We start from the raw sequence: 14,340 nt of genomic DNA on the forward strand, positions 1-14,340 counted from the left end.
GCATCGGAACCCCAGTCATGTGTAAGGTAACGGTGCTGGACGGTGGCGCACCTACGGACGTGGACGCTTTACCGCGGACACGCCGTCGGCCCTTGTGAGATGTGAGTTCGGAGCCGCTGGCACGTGCGGTGGACCCGAACGTGCGCGCGGCGGCTGTTTGCCGATGCCCGCGTGGCTCCACCGTTCCGCCCCGGGGAGCCGGCCCCTCTGGCCTCTCGTTCATGGATGAAATTGGAACGTCTGGGAAGCAAAATGCCTGTGATGAAGGGATTACTGGCTCCCCAGAACACTTTTCTGGACACAATCGCCACTCGCTTTGATGGGACACGTAAGTTGCCCCCATTTGAATGTGTACGTACGCTGCTGCTGCTACTGCTTCTGTTGCTGCTGCTGCTTCTGCTGCTGCTGCTTCTTCTGCTGCTGCTGCTACTGCTTCTGTTGCTGCTGCTGCTGCTGCTGCTTATTCTGCTGCTGTGTGATCGCATAAGACGCCTTATGGGAAAATCAATTCAGGACCTGGACAGCGCATCCTGTCTGATGTCTGTGTTCGCGTCACTTCGACACTCGTTTTCGCGGACATTGTACGAACACGTTGAATCGATCGGTTCAATCCGTCCCTCCAATATAAACGGGACGTCCATAGGTGAATCCCGGTCGATAAAACGATCCACATCGGCTTTCCCTCCTAAAAAAGAAACTTTTATTGCTTTCACATTTGACATTTTCTGGGAACTTTATTGACAAATTCCAATGAGATAATACAGAAGCGACGCGGGTAGACCGACGGTGTAGTCCGACGGGGGAGTCCGAAGGGGGAGTCCGACGGTGTAGTCCGACGGGGTAGTCCGACGCGGGTAGTCCGACGGAGTACTCCGACGCGGATAGTCTGACATGGATAGACCGACGCGGGTACTCAGACGCGGGTAGTCCAACACGGGTAGTCCGACGCGGTTAGTCCGACACGGGTAGACCGACACGGCAGTTCGACGCGGGTAGTCCGACACGGGTAGTCCGACGCGTAGTCCGACACGGGTAGACCGACGGTGTAGTCCGACGGCGTAGTCCGACGGTGTAGTCCGACGGTGTAGTCCGACGCGGGTAGTCCGACAGAGTACTCCGACGCGGATAGTCCGACGCGGATAGACCGACGCGGGTACTCAGACGCGGGTAGCCCAACACGGGTAGTCCGACACGGGTAGACCGACGCTGGTAGTCCGACACGGGTAGTCCGACACGGGTAGTCCGACGCGGGTAGACCGACGCAGATAAACCGACACGGGTAGTCCGACGCGGGTAGCCTGACGCGGGTAGCCCGACGTGGGTAGCCTGACGCGGTAGTCCGACGGGGTAGTCCGACACGGGTAGTCCGACGCGGGTAGACCGACGCGGATAAACCGACACGGGTAGTCCGACGCGGGTAGTCCGACGGGGTAGTCCGACGCGGGTAGACAGACGTGGGTAGTCCGACGGGGTAGTCCGACGCGGGTAGACCGACGTGGGTAGTCCGACGGGGTAGTCCGACGCGGGTAGTCCGACACGGGTAGTCCGACACGGGAGTTCGACGCGGGTAGTCCGACGTGGGTAGACCGACGCGGGTAGACAGACGTGGGTAGTCCGACGGGGTAGTCCGACGCGGGTAGACCGACGCGGGTAGACCGACGTGGGTAGTCCGACGGGGTAGTCCGACGCGGGTACTCAGACGCGGGTAGTCCAATACGGGTACTCCGTCACGGGTAGACTGACGCGGATCATCAAGCATGGAGAGCAATCCGAGGCACAACAAAAAATACAAAATAATTAAATACTTGTACGTGTCAAAAATTGCTGTTGCTGTTTCTGGATATAAGCTCCTCGTATGTTTCGGGAAGTGACGGCGAAAGAACCTCTAACAATGAGGGAAAAGGTCTATCTGTAGGAAAGTGCTGGTATGACCCATGGGTAGTTTGGTGGTCCTCACGCCGTGTACAGAAAACCGCGGCTGCAATCGTTATACAGTACCGCAGTATTGTTGAGCAAAGTACCATGAAGCCTCATTTCACTTGGGAATAGTTCTTCCTTTGCAGAGGATTGTATTTTAAGACGTTTTGTAGCTCAAACGTCTCAATTCGTGATATTCCTGAAACTTTGAGAACCTTCGTGCTTTAAAATGGAAAAACGAATATATATATATATATATACAAACGCACACACATATATGTATACACACACACACACACACACACACACACACACACACACACACACACACACATACACACACACACACACACACACACACACACACACACACACACACACACACACACACTAGGTCACCCAATCAAGATTGGGTTACTTCGACTTTAGTAAAACATGAAGAAGATTATTTACAGTAGTAGAAAAAAAAAATCAACTGGAATGCAACATGAAAATGATGGGCCAAATGGCCGTCTAATTTCCTTGTTGAAGTCATACAGGACTGTGAGACCTCTCGTTGCATTCAGTCTAATTGTTGGAACCCATCTGTGGATCGGTCCCATCGGCCGATGGGTCTGCGCCATCTGCGGATGTGTTGTTCACCTTGAAGGAATGTGTTGACAGAATGGTGCTCTTCGATCAGGTACACAGTCATTGGAATTACATGTGGTAGGAATTTAACAGAGATGATTTTTAAGTGTTTTATTATCTATTTCTACCCATCTATTTATACATTTTGTGAATACATTTTGTAATCAACAGATACATGGCAGTTTTAGTAAAGCTTTACATAACATACTCAACATTCATACAAAACATTAGGTGTTCTTCTGATAATGGCGGAGGGGAATGGTGGCAGGGTAGAGAGTGGCAGGTGCTGATGAAGGTGATGGCGAGGGTCACGAGGTCACAAACCACATGTCACGGACTGCTTTATAAACATTTATGACATCAATTGCTTATTTTTAGGTTCAAATAAACATACTCATCCACCATTGATGCATACACATTCCTTCAAGGTGAACAACACATCCGCAGATGGCGCAGACCCATCGGCCGATGGGACCGATCCACAGATGTGTTCCAACATAATCACGTGGAGACTGTGGACCCTCTCTATATTAAATATAAGGGTTTAAATTACATTGGTTCGCATTCCCAACAGTAGCATCAATCTTCGAATGTGTCCGAGACACAAATCAAGTCCGGTCCCCCTCTCTACGTCAAGTGGAGGGGTGGGGGGGGGGGGGGGGTGGGGGAAAGGTGCTTCCGGGCTAGAATGATCGATCACCCAAGGTGAAATATTCCATGCCTTTTATATTAGTGATTAAGAATTGAAGGTTTTTATTGCGACGTTAACCTTCCGCATGTGAAAAGAATGCAGGTTTCGGGTAAAATTGGCTCTGTGGTTCGGAAAAGTACAAGGAACAAACTCGCAAACAGAAAAGACGTCGGGCAGAGCACGATATTTACCAAATCCCGAAAACAAATTTGACCTTAAATAGTTTAATAATAAATTATAAAAAATAATAATAGGTGGTTGAATTCAGTGACCTGATATGCAAATCCTGTTCAAATTTCATGTCAATCGGATGAAAATTGAAGATTTTATAAACTTGATGCAAGTTTTTGACCTTTGGCCTATTTTGACCTTTTGACTTTTTGAAATAAAAATCTATAGGCTTCTTGCTTATGACCAACTCCACCATTTGGTGATGTTTTGTGAAGATCGGTTTAAAATTGTGGCGTGTAGGCCATTGTGGCGTGTAGGCCGTGTAGTGTAGGCCATACGGACAAACGTATGGCCTACACGCCACAAAAAATTGTGGCGTGTAGGCCATACGGACAAACAAAAACGAGAATGACGGTGTGCAGAGCACAGCACTTGCAAAATACACCCCCTAAGGAAAGAGTTGCCATGGATGCATCAAATTATCCATTTAATCAAGATTAAAATTTACGATCTTCATCAAAGATCAGGTCAATTGGATGAAAACTTTAGTTTTTGTTTGACCTATAGTTTTTAGTTTGACCTTTAGTTTTTGTTTTTTTTGTGTACAGAGTCGAGGCTCGTGAAAGAGCTAACATTTATCAAACAAACAAATCAAACAAACAAGCAAACAAAGCATATAAAAAGGGGAGCGGTTGATAAGATGGGGAGAGAAGGGGAGGAAGCACACAAACACAACATTTGAGAGCAGGGACATCGAGAGATGTGTGGGAGGGAGAGGGCCTGGGGGGAGGCAGGATAGGTATAAAACGCAAGGACACTTCCAGGAAAGAAGACAAAAGTCACCTAAAAAAAGTGGATTTGGGGTAAAATTAGCAGGGTAGAAAAGATCAAGGTTTTGGATTGGGGATGATAAGAGATGGTGGTGAACAGCCGTTTTAAAGACCTGGAGGGAGGAGTGGCATTGAAGAGAGTGAGGGAGTTTGTTCCAGAGGCGGGAGAAAAGAGGGATGAAGGAGTGAAGGTGAGCAGAGAGTCTTGATTTTGGCAGTTTAACCATAAGAGGGTTGCAGGCAGATCTTGTGCGACCTGCAGGAATATTTGGGGGACAGAGCCCAGAGAGAGCTGGGGGAGCAAGGCCGGAGAGGAGTCGGTAGAAGACGGAAAGACCACCAACCTGCCTGCGGTGAGTAAGTGAAAGGCCCTCGGAGATAGCGTCATCGCGGGAGATTCCAATGATTCTGAACGCTTTGGTTTCAACAGCGTGAAGACGAGCTAGGTGTGAGGCAGGAGCACCAGCCCAGAGGGGAGAGCAGTATTCCATTGAGCTGCGGATGAAAGCCTTGTATGTGGTGAGGAGCTCAGGTGTGCCAAGGAAGGACTTCGCACGACGGAGGATGCCCAGTCGGCGACTGGCTTTGGAGGCCAGCTTGGAAATGTGGTTTTCCCAGGAAAGATCATGGCAGATAGTGAGACCCAAAAGCTTGAGTGACAGAACTTCTTGGAGAGGATTATTCAGAAAGTAGATGGGAGGGTTGTCCAGTCAGTCTTTCGGAGAGACATCGTAAGAGTGTGAGATTTGTCAGGATTGAAAGACATGTTCCACTTGTTTGCCCAGTCTGTGATTTTGTCCAGGTCTGCAGAGAGTGAGGAGGCTGCAGACTGTCGATCTGAGGGATGAGGAATTGAGCGGCAGAGAGTGGGGTCATCAGCAAAGAGATAGAGAGGATTTTCAAGAGAGTCAGAGAGATCATTGATGAAGACCAGAAAAAGCACAGGGCCCAGAACACTGCCTTGGGGAACTCCAGCCTGAACAGGAAGAGGAGATGAGAGAAAACCATTCAGGGCCACACGTTGATTACGACGAGAGAGGAAGTCCGCCAGCCATGCGTGGAGATTTCCATGGATACCAAAGGAGGAGAGTTTGGTGAGCAGAGCGGGGTGCCAGACCGTATCGAAGGCACGTGATATGTCGAGGGAGACAGCTCTAATTTCCTGTTTGGCATTGAGGACCTCCATCCATTGTTGAGACAGCAGAAGGAGCATGTCCAGAGTAGAGTGACCTGGTCTGAAACCAAATTGATGATCAGAGATCAAGCCATTGGAGAAGAGGAAAGATTTCATATCCGAAGCAATGATGGAATCCATGACTTTGCTGATTAATTGGGAGAAGGCTGATTGGTCTGTAGTTGCTAGGATCTGTTTTTGCACCTTTTTTGTGCAAAGCGGTGATGTTGGCTGATTTCCAAGCAGATGGCAGTTGACCTTGAGCAAAAGAGAGGGTGAAGGGAACAGAGAGAGGGAATGAAAGAGTGGAAGAACAGGCTTTTAGGACCTGTGGGCTGATGCCGTCAGGTCCAGTTGCAGAATCAGAGTCGAGGGTTGACAGAAACTTTTCCACCTTGTCAGGAGGAAAGGACACGGAGTCCAGGAGCAGCTGGGTACGACTGGGTACGGTGGGTACAGAGAGGGATGGGTTTGGGACACAAGATTTAGAGGCAAACACAGAGTTGAGGCATTCAGCTTTTTCACGTGCGGAGTCAGCTGTGTAGCCGTTTGAGGTAAGGGAGGGGATGGAGGGGCAACAAACACCAGAAACCGATTTGACCAGATGCCACCAGGATTTGGAAGAGGGAGACAGATAAGAGAGTTTGGTCTTGAGAACGGAGAGATATTGTTTCCTGGCTCTCCTGAGGGTGGACACACACTTGTTTCGAGCTTTGTGAAAGGAAATGAGATTTCCTTCCGTTGGATTTCCTTTCCAGGAGACGAAGGCAAGTTGTTTCTGGGCAACAGCCTCACCACAAGATTCCGTGTACCATGGACGGGAGGAAGGGTATGACAACTGAAGACGAGATGGGATAAATCTGTGCATGAGAGAGAGCAATTTACTTTGGAAGAATTCCCAGGATGAGTTGATGTCAGAGGTGGTAGAGATGGGAGACCAGTCCAGATGATTGATGGCTGCTTGAAGAGCGTGCCAGTTGGCCTGAGTGAAATGCCAGACTCATCGACGCTGAGCAGGCTACCTGAGAATGGTCAGAGAGATGTCCACTTTAACAAGCACATGATCAGATGAGCCGATTGGAGCAGAAGAAGAGCAGCAGACATTTTCAGGGTAGTTAGTCATAACCACGTCCAGAAGAGAAGATGCTCCGTTGACTGAGATCCGGGTCGGGAAATTGACAGATTGTGTCAGTCCCAGTGAGTCACAGAAGTCCTTTGCTGAGGAGCCATGGCTGGTGAGAGAGGTACCCACACCCAGCCAACTGGCATGGTGACAATTAAAATCACCACATATGAGGAAGAGAGAGTTCGGATGAGTAGACAGAAGTTGGTCCATATTATCAGACAGCGATATGTAGATGGAGTCATCACTGTTTGGTGGACGGTACAACACACACATGATACAAGAGGTGGGAGCGAAGGGGAAGCCGTAGCCAGAGGTATTCCTGGGGGTGAGGTGGAGAGAGTGCAGTGCAGGGCGAGTGAGGAAGAGAGTTTTTGATAAAGATAGCAACCCCACCTGCAGGACGAGGCTCAGGTCTATCATACCGGAGGAGGGAGTAACCCTGGAGAGATACTAAGGAATCAGAGATTCCTTAGTTGACCTTTGACCTCAAAATAGTTGCTCTCCCAATTCAGTGACCCAATGTGCAAATCCTGCTCGATATTCATGTCATTGAGATGAAAAATTATGATTTTAGAAATGTGACCTCCAGATGACCTTTGACCTTTGATCTCAAAATCAATAGGCTTCTCAGTTGTGACTACCTCTATAATTTGGTAGCGTTTCATGATGATCGGTTTAGAATTGTGACCTGTAGGCGATTGTCAGAAAAACAAACAAACAGACAGACAGAATAAAACACGCGACCAACCAATATACTTGAAAAGTCTCCGATTCTTGCAAGTAACAAACATACTCGAGTAAATAATTGCCTTTTGTCGCTGAAGATAGCTGTTCACATGATGTCACAGGTGGACATCAAGTAAAGGCAAAATTGTTTATAGTGTTGAAGCTGCTGCCCAGACCCTGATAACAACCATGTTTTGAGATGGCAAGCAGTGTAACCTGGTGTCAAGCAATATCCACAAAGATCAGATCACTTGCTATTCAGTCTGGGAAGGAATTTGTCATTTGTTCAGAGTGCCAGCGATAACTCGCCTTTTCTTCCCAAGGACAACCGTGGGATCACTGACGTCTTTTAATGCCAGGAGACATCGAGTTTAACCTCTGTTTGACTGACGGTGCACATATTGATACACAGTATGTACGGGTGTGTGTATAATTTTATTTATTTATTTATTTATTTTTAAGAGGTGAAGTAGCTTCAATATTTGGCTATGGCCTTCCTTCCACCCATCCATTATAAATGAAGAAGAAGAGCCTTTCTAACTCACCTGTTTAATTCTAAAGGGTTCTAAAATGCAATTCTAGAGGGTTCCAAAAACACAAAACATCGAGGATTTTAGGCTATCTTGACCTTTTGACCTCAAAAGCTTTTTGCTTCAGTGATTCAACATGCAAACTCTGCTGAAATTTCAAGTCAATCGGATGAAAATTGATGATTTCATGCAACCTTGACAGTTGACCTTTTGATCTAAAAAAAACAAAAACAATCGGCTTTTAGCTTTTAATTGGTGAACCAATTCAGTAACCCAATATAAAAATTCTTAAAATTTCAGGTTAATTGCATGAAAATTGACGATTTTATGTGACGCTAGCTTTTTACCTTTTGACCAAATTATTAATTTGTCTTCTCCATATTCTCATAATACAGCTTTGTTGAAAACTTAGTGACAAAGCTCAAATGGTAACTTGAAATTTCAGGTCAATTGGATGAAAATTGATGACTGTAGGTGAAGCTGACCTTTGACTCTTTCATCTTTAGACAAAATTATTAATTTGGCTTCTCCATATTCTCATAATAAGGTTTTGTTGAAAATTTGATGACAATTGCTCAAATGGTATATATTGTTATGTATTACCTCCCCAAACCCCGGTTACGGTGCACCTCAGAGTCTAGAGCGGGAACACTGCAGAAAGATTTGTTATTTAGAGTGTTCTAATAAACCATGGTAAAACCACACCAATTTCAATTGTAGAACAAAACAAGTAATTGTATTAAGAACTCTCACATACACAATAATAACACTATTAAAGAAAGTACAATGAAAATGTCACTTGCATCAAATGAACAATATCATATATGATTGTACCATCATTTCCCAATGCTCTCAAAGCAATAAACTCATGATACGCCCAACGTGAGTGGAATGTAACCTTTCCCAAAGTCCGTGCATGGATCTCCATGCTGGTTTAAGCTGTGCAGAACAAAGAGAACAATAGGCAGGTATTGGCATGCCGGCGAACGAGGAGTTACGATGTGAGAGGTCAATATGGGAATTGAGCCGAAATGGAAACCAACGGCGCTCGACACAGTGAGGTTGATATGGAAATCCCAACGACATGACAAGATGCACCCAGTGGACAGCCTCTTCTTCTTCAAGGACAAAATGGCGTATAGGCCCCCTCATGGAGGCGCTTGATTTCTCCAACGATGACTCACACTAGGTGATAAACCCTGATATGCAGGTTTAATTGCACTCGCAATATAGGACAATGTCGCCGGCAATCTCTCCCCGGGAAGCCTTGACTCATTCGCGACCAATATCAAAAAAGTCCACTCGCAGCCTTGACGCGATTCACGGCTGTATCTCTATCATCGTCATACTCCTCCTCCTCCTCCTTCCGGTTCTTTGCCGCGTTTTCCTTTTTCCTCCACAAACATTTATTTTTACCTTTTACTAAAGTCATCTCCATTTCACACAAAAATCTTAACAACAATATTACATGAAACTAAAAATCCTACAAGTATATAATAACAACAAAGGCGAAAGTGACGAATCCATAACAATATATATATATATATATATATATATATATATATATATATATATATATATATATATTGTTGCGGATCTCTGAACGTCGGCCTTCCCCTTATCAAGAGGGGGTTAATCCCCTTGTCCTTTATCTAGCCGACGCGATCCTGAGGGTTATAACGTCCTTCCCGGGTAGTGTTAGGTAGGGTTTTAGGACTAGGGATTCGCTATTACCTAAGTACTAACGCTGAATGGAAACGAGGAAATAACTCCCGCTCGAATCACGGATTTGATGGAATATGCCGAGCGGATAGCGATCCGCGATGTTAACCAATGACTAGACCCGATTATAGCGGTTCCTAATCGTGCCACGGGTACCCAATTGAGAAATGACTAAGACGGTCGGATTAAGAAGAAACCAGGAAGAACAAGGTAATTTATTCACAATGTACAAAGAAGAGGAAAAGAAAGGATGTACAAGAAAGAGGAAGAAAAAGTACACAGGGCAGCCTTAGACAGTCTTACTTATCCCTTGGACTCGGGCCCGTTCGCTCTCAGACTCGGTCTCAGACTCAGACTCACGTGGGGCTGACGAAGGTAGGGTGGAAGGTCCAGTGATGGCGTCCACAGCTCGTCCCGGTCCTCGACCCGTACCAGCAGACGATGGTGGACGGCAGGCAGCTCTTCCCGTGGCGTAGGCGCGATACGGACAATTATATTGGGGAAATGGTAAGCTGGGCTATCGGCGACTTCGTGGCTCTTGGCCGCATATGTAATAGGAATACGGGCGTTTGGATGTTTGCGCACCGCAAGCCCAAGCCGAATTCTCAACCAGTGATCCCCGACAAACCCTTCACAATGGCGCGTTCCTCCAACAAATGTCCTTCAACGCCAATCGTACGAGTTCTTTCGCACAACGCGCTCGCCCCCTCAAGTCCTTCTGAATGCGCTCCTTCCAATCAGTCCTTCTGGTGCATAACTCTTGCTCATAACTCAGGTACTCAAACCAGGCGCCTCTCCCATCATAACTCAGAGCGCAATGATTGCAGCTGCGTCCCTCCTCAGAACTCTAGCTGAGCTCCGTTCAGCCCTCTCCACCTAACTCTGAACAAGGCTCGAGTTGCGTCCCGCCTCATAACTGAGGTGGGGGCCTCGCGCAAGGGGTTATATTGCAACGCCCAGCGAACCCTCTCGAATCTCCAGCCACGCCCTGTCAGGCTATCTCACCTCAACCCTGCTTGGCTGCTGAGGGCTTACCGGCTCCGCCTTGATGGCTGCTTGACGTGGACGCACCTCCACCCTTGCGCTCCGCCCCCTTTTCGGGCCTTACCTCGTGGCCTTTGGGCTGGTTTGAGCGGAAGCCCAGTGAGGTTGCGAAGGCTGCTGGCAACCTAAAGGGCGAGGGCGATTACAGACTGGATAGCGCTTAATGGCGTCGATGGAAGGGAGGCTGCAAAATGGACGAGGGGCCTACTCTTATTTGTTTTACGCAACGCAGATGCAACTATTGGGAATGGCCTTATCCTAAACACATACTAAGAAATAACTGCCATCCTAAGGTGACCTACATGTTGCTTGTGGCCTACCTATGGGGTGCAACCTTTAACCTTTAATGATGGTACCTGTGCTGGGTTCTCAAAACCGCAACAATATATATATATACCGTATATATATATAAGTTCAAAACACACCTGGTCACAAGTGTGCTGCACTGACCGGGTCCTTTTTTTTTTGTTTTTTTGTTTTTTGTATACTGAATCGAGGCTCGTGAAAGAGCTAACATTTATTTCACAAACAAATCAACCAGACAAACAAAATATACAAAAAGAGGGAGCGGAAGACAAGATGGGGAGAGAAGGGGAAGCACACAACCACAACATTTGAGAGCAGGGAGAAGTGTGGGAGGGAGAGGGCTTGGGGGCAGGAGGCGTGTGAAGGGGGGGGGGGGGGGGGTGGGAGAAGTATAAAACACAAGGAGACCGAAACTAGCGGGGGTAGAAAAGATCAAGGTTTTGGATGGGGGAGGATAAGAGATGGTGGTGAACAGCTGTTTTAAAGACCTGGAGGGTGGAGTGGGATTGAAGAGAGTGAGGGAGTTTGTTCCAGAGGTGGGAGAAAAGAGGAATGAAGGAGTGAAGGTGAGCAGAAAGTCTTGATTTTGGCAGTTTAACCATAAGAGGGTTGCAGGCAGATCTTGTGCGACCTGTAGGAATATTTGGCGGACCTCAGTCGAGTCCTCAGTCGAGGTCCTCAGCATCATCCTGTTTCGGCCCTTCAACCTCGATATGGTCAGCTAAGGTGGGCCAGCAAGGGCACATACACATCCACATGCAGCAACTACACCTGGATGCGTACATACCCCCACCCCAGCCAGTGCAAACGCAGACTACAACAGCAACACCTCCACATCCAGAATCCACAGCACCAAACAAACATGGTGGAACACTCAAACACCCACCTTTATACCCTTCACCACTCACCAACAAAACACACCAGATCATTCATACACACACATCCATACACAATATATATATACTAGTGGGGTCACACGTGGGAATCCCACGGGCATGGACGTGTGTGACATTTCGACATATTGAGTTAGATGCTGCACCTGCACATTCAGTTTCACAAAATGGTTACTGCCAATTTATCAGATGCACAAATGATGTAATCCACACAATGTATTTACTTCTGATAACATGTGAATGCATGTGCGTGCACACCCACACACATACACACACACACGTGCACCTACACACATATATAGAAACACATACATACACACACACACACAAACACACACACACACACACACACACACATATACATACACACACACACACACACACACACACACATATACACATACAGACACACACGTATATATACACATACACAAACACACACACACACACATATATACACACACACGTACACACACATGTACACCGACACACATGCACACACATACGCATATATAGACACACACATATATGCACACACACACACACACATATATATATATATTGTTACGGGTCGCGGACAAGATGTTACTTTGGGCCGAGCGGATGGTCAACCGCGACCGTTACAGGATCCCCGATTAGCCCGACTCCCCCAAACGTTGACCAAATCGCGCCACAGGTATTCAATTTGGAAACCTCTAAAGCGACCGAAAGAGAAGGAAGAGAGGAGGAAGACAGAGTACAGAGGAAGAACAGATTTATTATACACACACAAGCAAAAAGGAGCAATCAAGTTATTTACAAGCAATGGATGGAAGAAGCAGGTGACACAGGGAAATCATTAGCTTGTACTATGCAGTTTACTTATAAACCCCAGGACAACATTCAAGACAGACAACGTTCACACTTACACGGGGGAAATTGCAGGCAGGTATGGCTTGAGGATGGATGGTTGTTTTGGGAGGCAATGGAGGGTCCAGCGTGGATTGCTGCCTGGCGCGCCCTTTTCGTGGCCTGCGTCCTCTTAGCTGCAGCGCAGCTGGTCGCACGATGGCTCGCAGGCTCGGTCACACCTGCTCATTCAGGCGTCTTCCTTCTCCCCAGCAACAACGAGCGACAGCAAGCAAGAGGATGGGGTAAGAGCAAGAGGACGGGGTAAGAGCAAGAGGACGGAGTGCGTCCCGCGGCGGTTTATATTGGTTTCTCACCGAACCTTCGCGCATTTTCTCGGGGGTTCCCGCTCCGCCCTCTCTTAGCCAAACCCCTTGTTCTGGGTTGGATGAGCGGGGCCGACTTACTCCTCCTCCTCTTCTCTAGCCACTCCCCTTGTTCGTAATGGCCGCAAATGTCGAAAACCGGTCAGCAGCTGCAGGTAATGCGCCGTCACGTTGCACAGCAGTTCAGTACTGCAATAAACGGTTGCTGTCAAAGCTCAAGTGGGGGAATCCCTGGCACTTGAGCTGCCATGGATCATCGGAGGGGCCTACGCTTATTTCGTTTGATGCAATGCAGAGTCAATCTAGTGGGAAACACATATTTAGCCTCCATAGAATAAGGAAATAAGCTTTTAAAAAAAGATATATCGTGGTCTGTCTGTAGGTTCATGGAATTAACTAGGGGGACGTCTTTCGATCTTATTTACTCTACGAGGGCCAGTTAAAACACAGCAAACCAGTTCTCACATTCTTTACACTTTCCAAATTCGTTACAATATATATATATATATATATATATATATATATATATATATATATATATACATACATATATATATATATATGTATATATATATATATATAAACACACACACACACACACACACATATACACACACACACACACACACACACACACACATATACACACACACACACACACACACGCACACACAGACGTACACCTACACATGTCCCACATGTATATATCCCACATCCCACATGTATATACATGTTTAAAGTGTACGTGCCCTTCCCCCCTCTCTCCCCCCTCCCCCGCCCGGCAACGCGGGGTACTTCTGCTGGTAACTCATAAAATAAAAACGAAGAAATATCTCTCGATAATTTTCCGTCTGTTCATTTATTTATTTTACATATGTGAATGACACGTCCATGCACACGTGAAATGGAGTTGGTTTTTTCACACGTGAAATGAACACGTGAACCTTTACTTCCAGATAATAATGTTGAATGAAATAAGAACGAAGAAATATATGTCGGCATCATTGTTGACGTTTTTGTGCCGACTGTCATCAAAAGTAAAAGTAATATATCTTAACGGAAAAGAAAAAGCGAATTTTTAATATATGTCGACATTTTCCCCAACTGTTATTTTAGGCGGTGTATTATCGTATTATCGTGGTGCGATTTAAAAAAATATATCTCTGCATTTTCCCGTGTGTGCGTGAATGTTCTGCACCGAATCTAAAACCATCGATAAAAATGAAATCAGATGGTGAATTCGAGATAAATCGTGAGGGTGACTCAATGAATTGGCTTTATTTTACAGGCATTTGAGAATTCATTTCGTTCTATAAACGGAAACTTTCATGGGATTTTCTTCCCGTTTTTTTTCAACCGAGTCTAA

The 14,340-nt window shown here is 46.6% G+C and overlaps 1 protein-coding gene across 1 annotated transcript in view; it reads left to right on the top strand.

Moving 5' to 3' along the window:
• Nucleotides 1-14,340, top strand: part of LOC137429399 (voltage-gated delayed rectifier potassium channel KCNH8-like) — a 723,799-nt gene continuing 709,459 nt past the window's right edge. The window contains exon 1 of the mRNA XM_078781042.1: nucleotides 1-328. Coding sequence (XP_078637168.1) covers nucleotides 226-328 — 103 coding nt within the window. The 5' untranslated portion in view covers nucleotides 1-225. The remainder of the gene's footprint in view (nucleotides 329-14,340) is intronic.

This window comes from Myxine glutinosa, chromosome 6 (genome assembly GCF_964187855.1).
Source record: "Myxine glutinosa chromosome 6, kmMyxGlut1.1, whole genome shotgun sequence".
NCBI lineage: Eukaryota > Metazoa > Chordata > Myxini > Myxiniformes > Myxinidae > Myxine > Myxine glutinosa.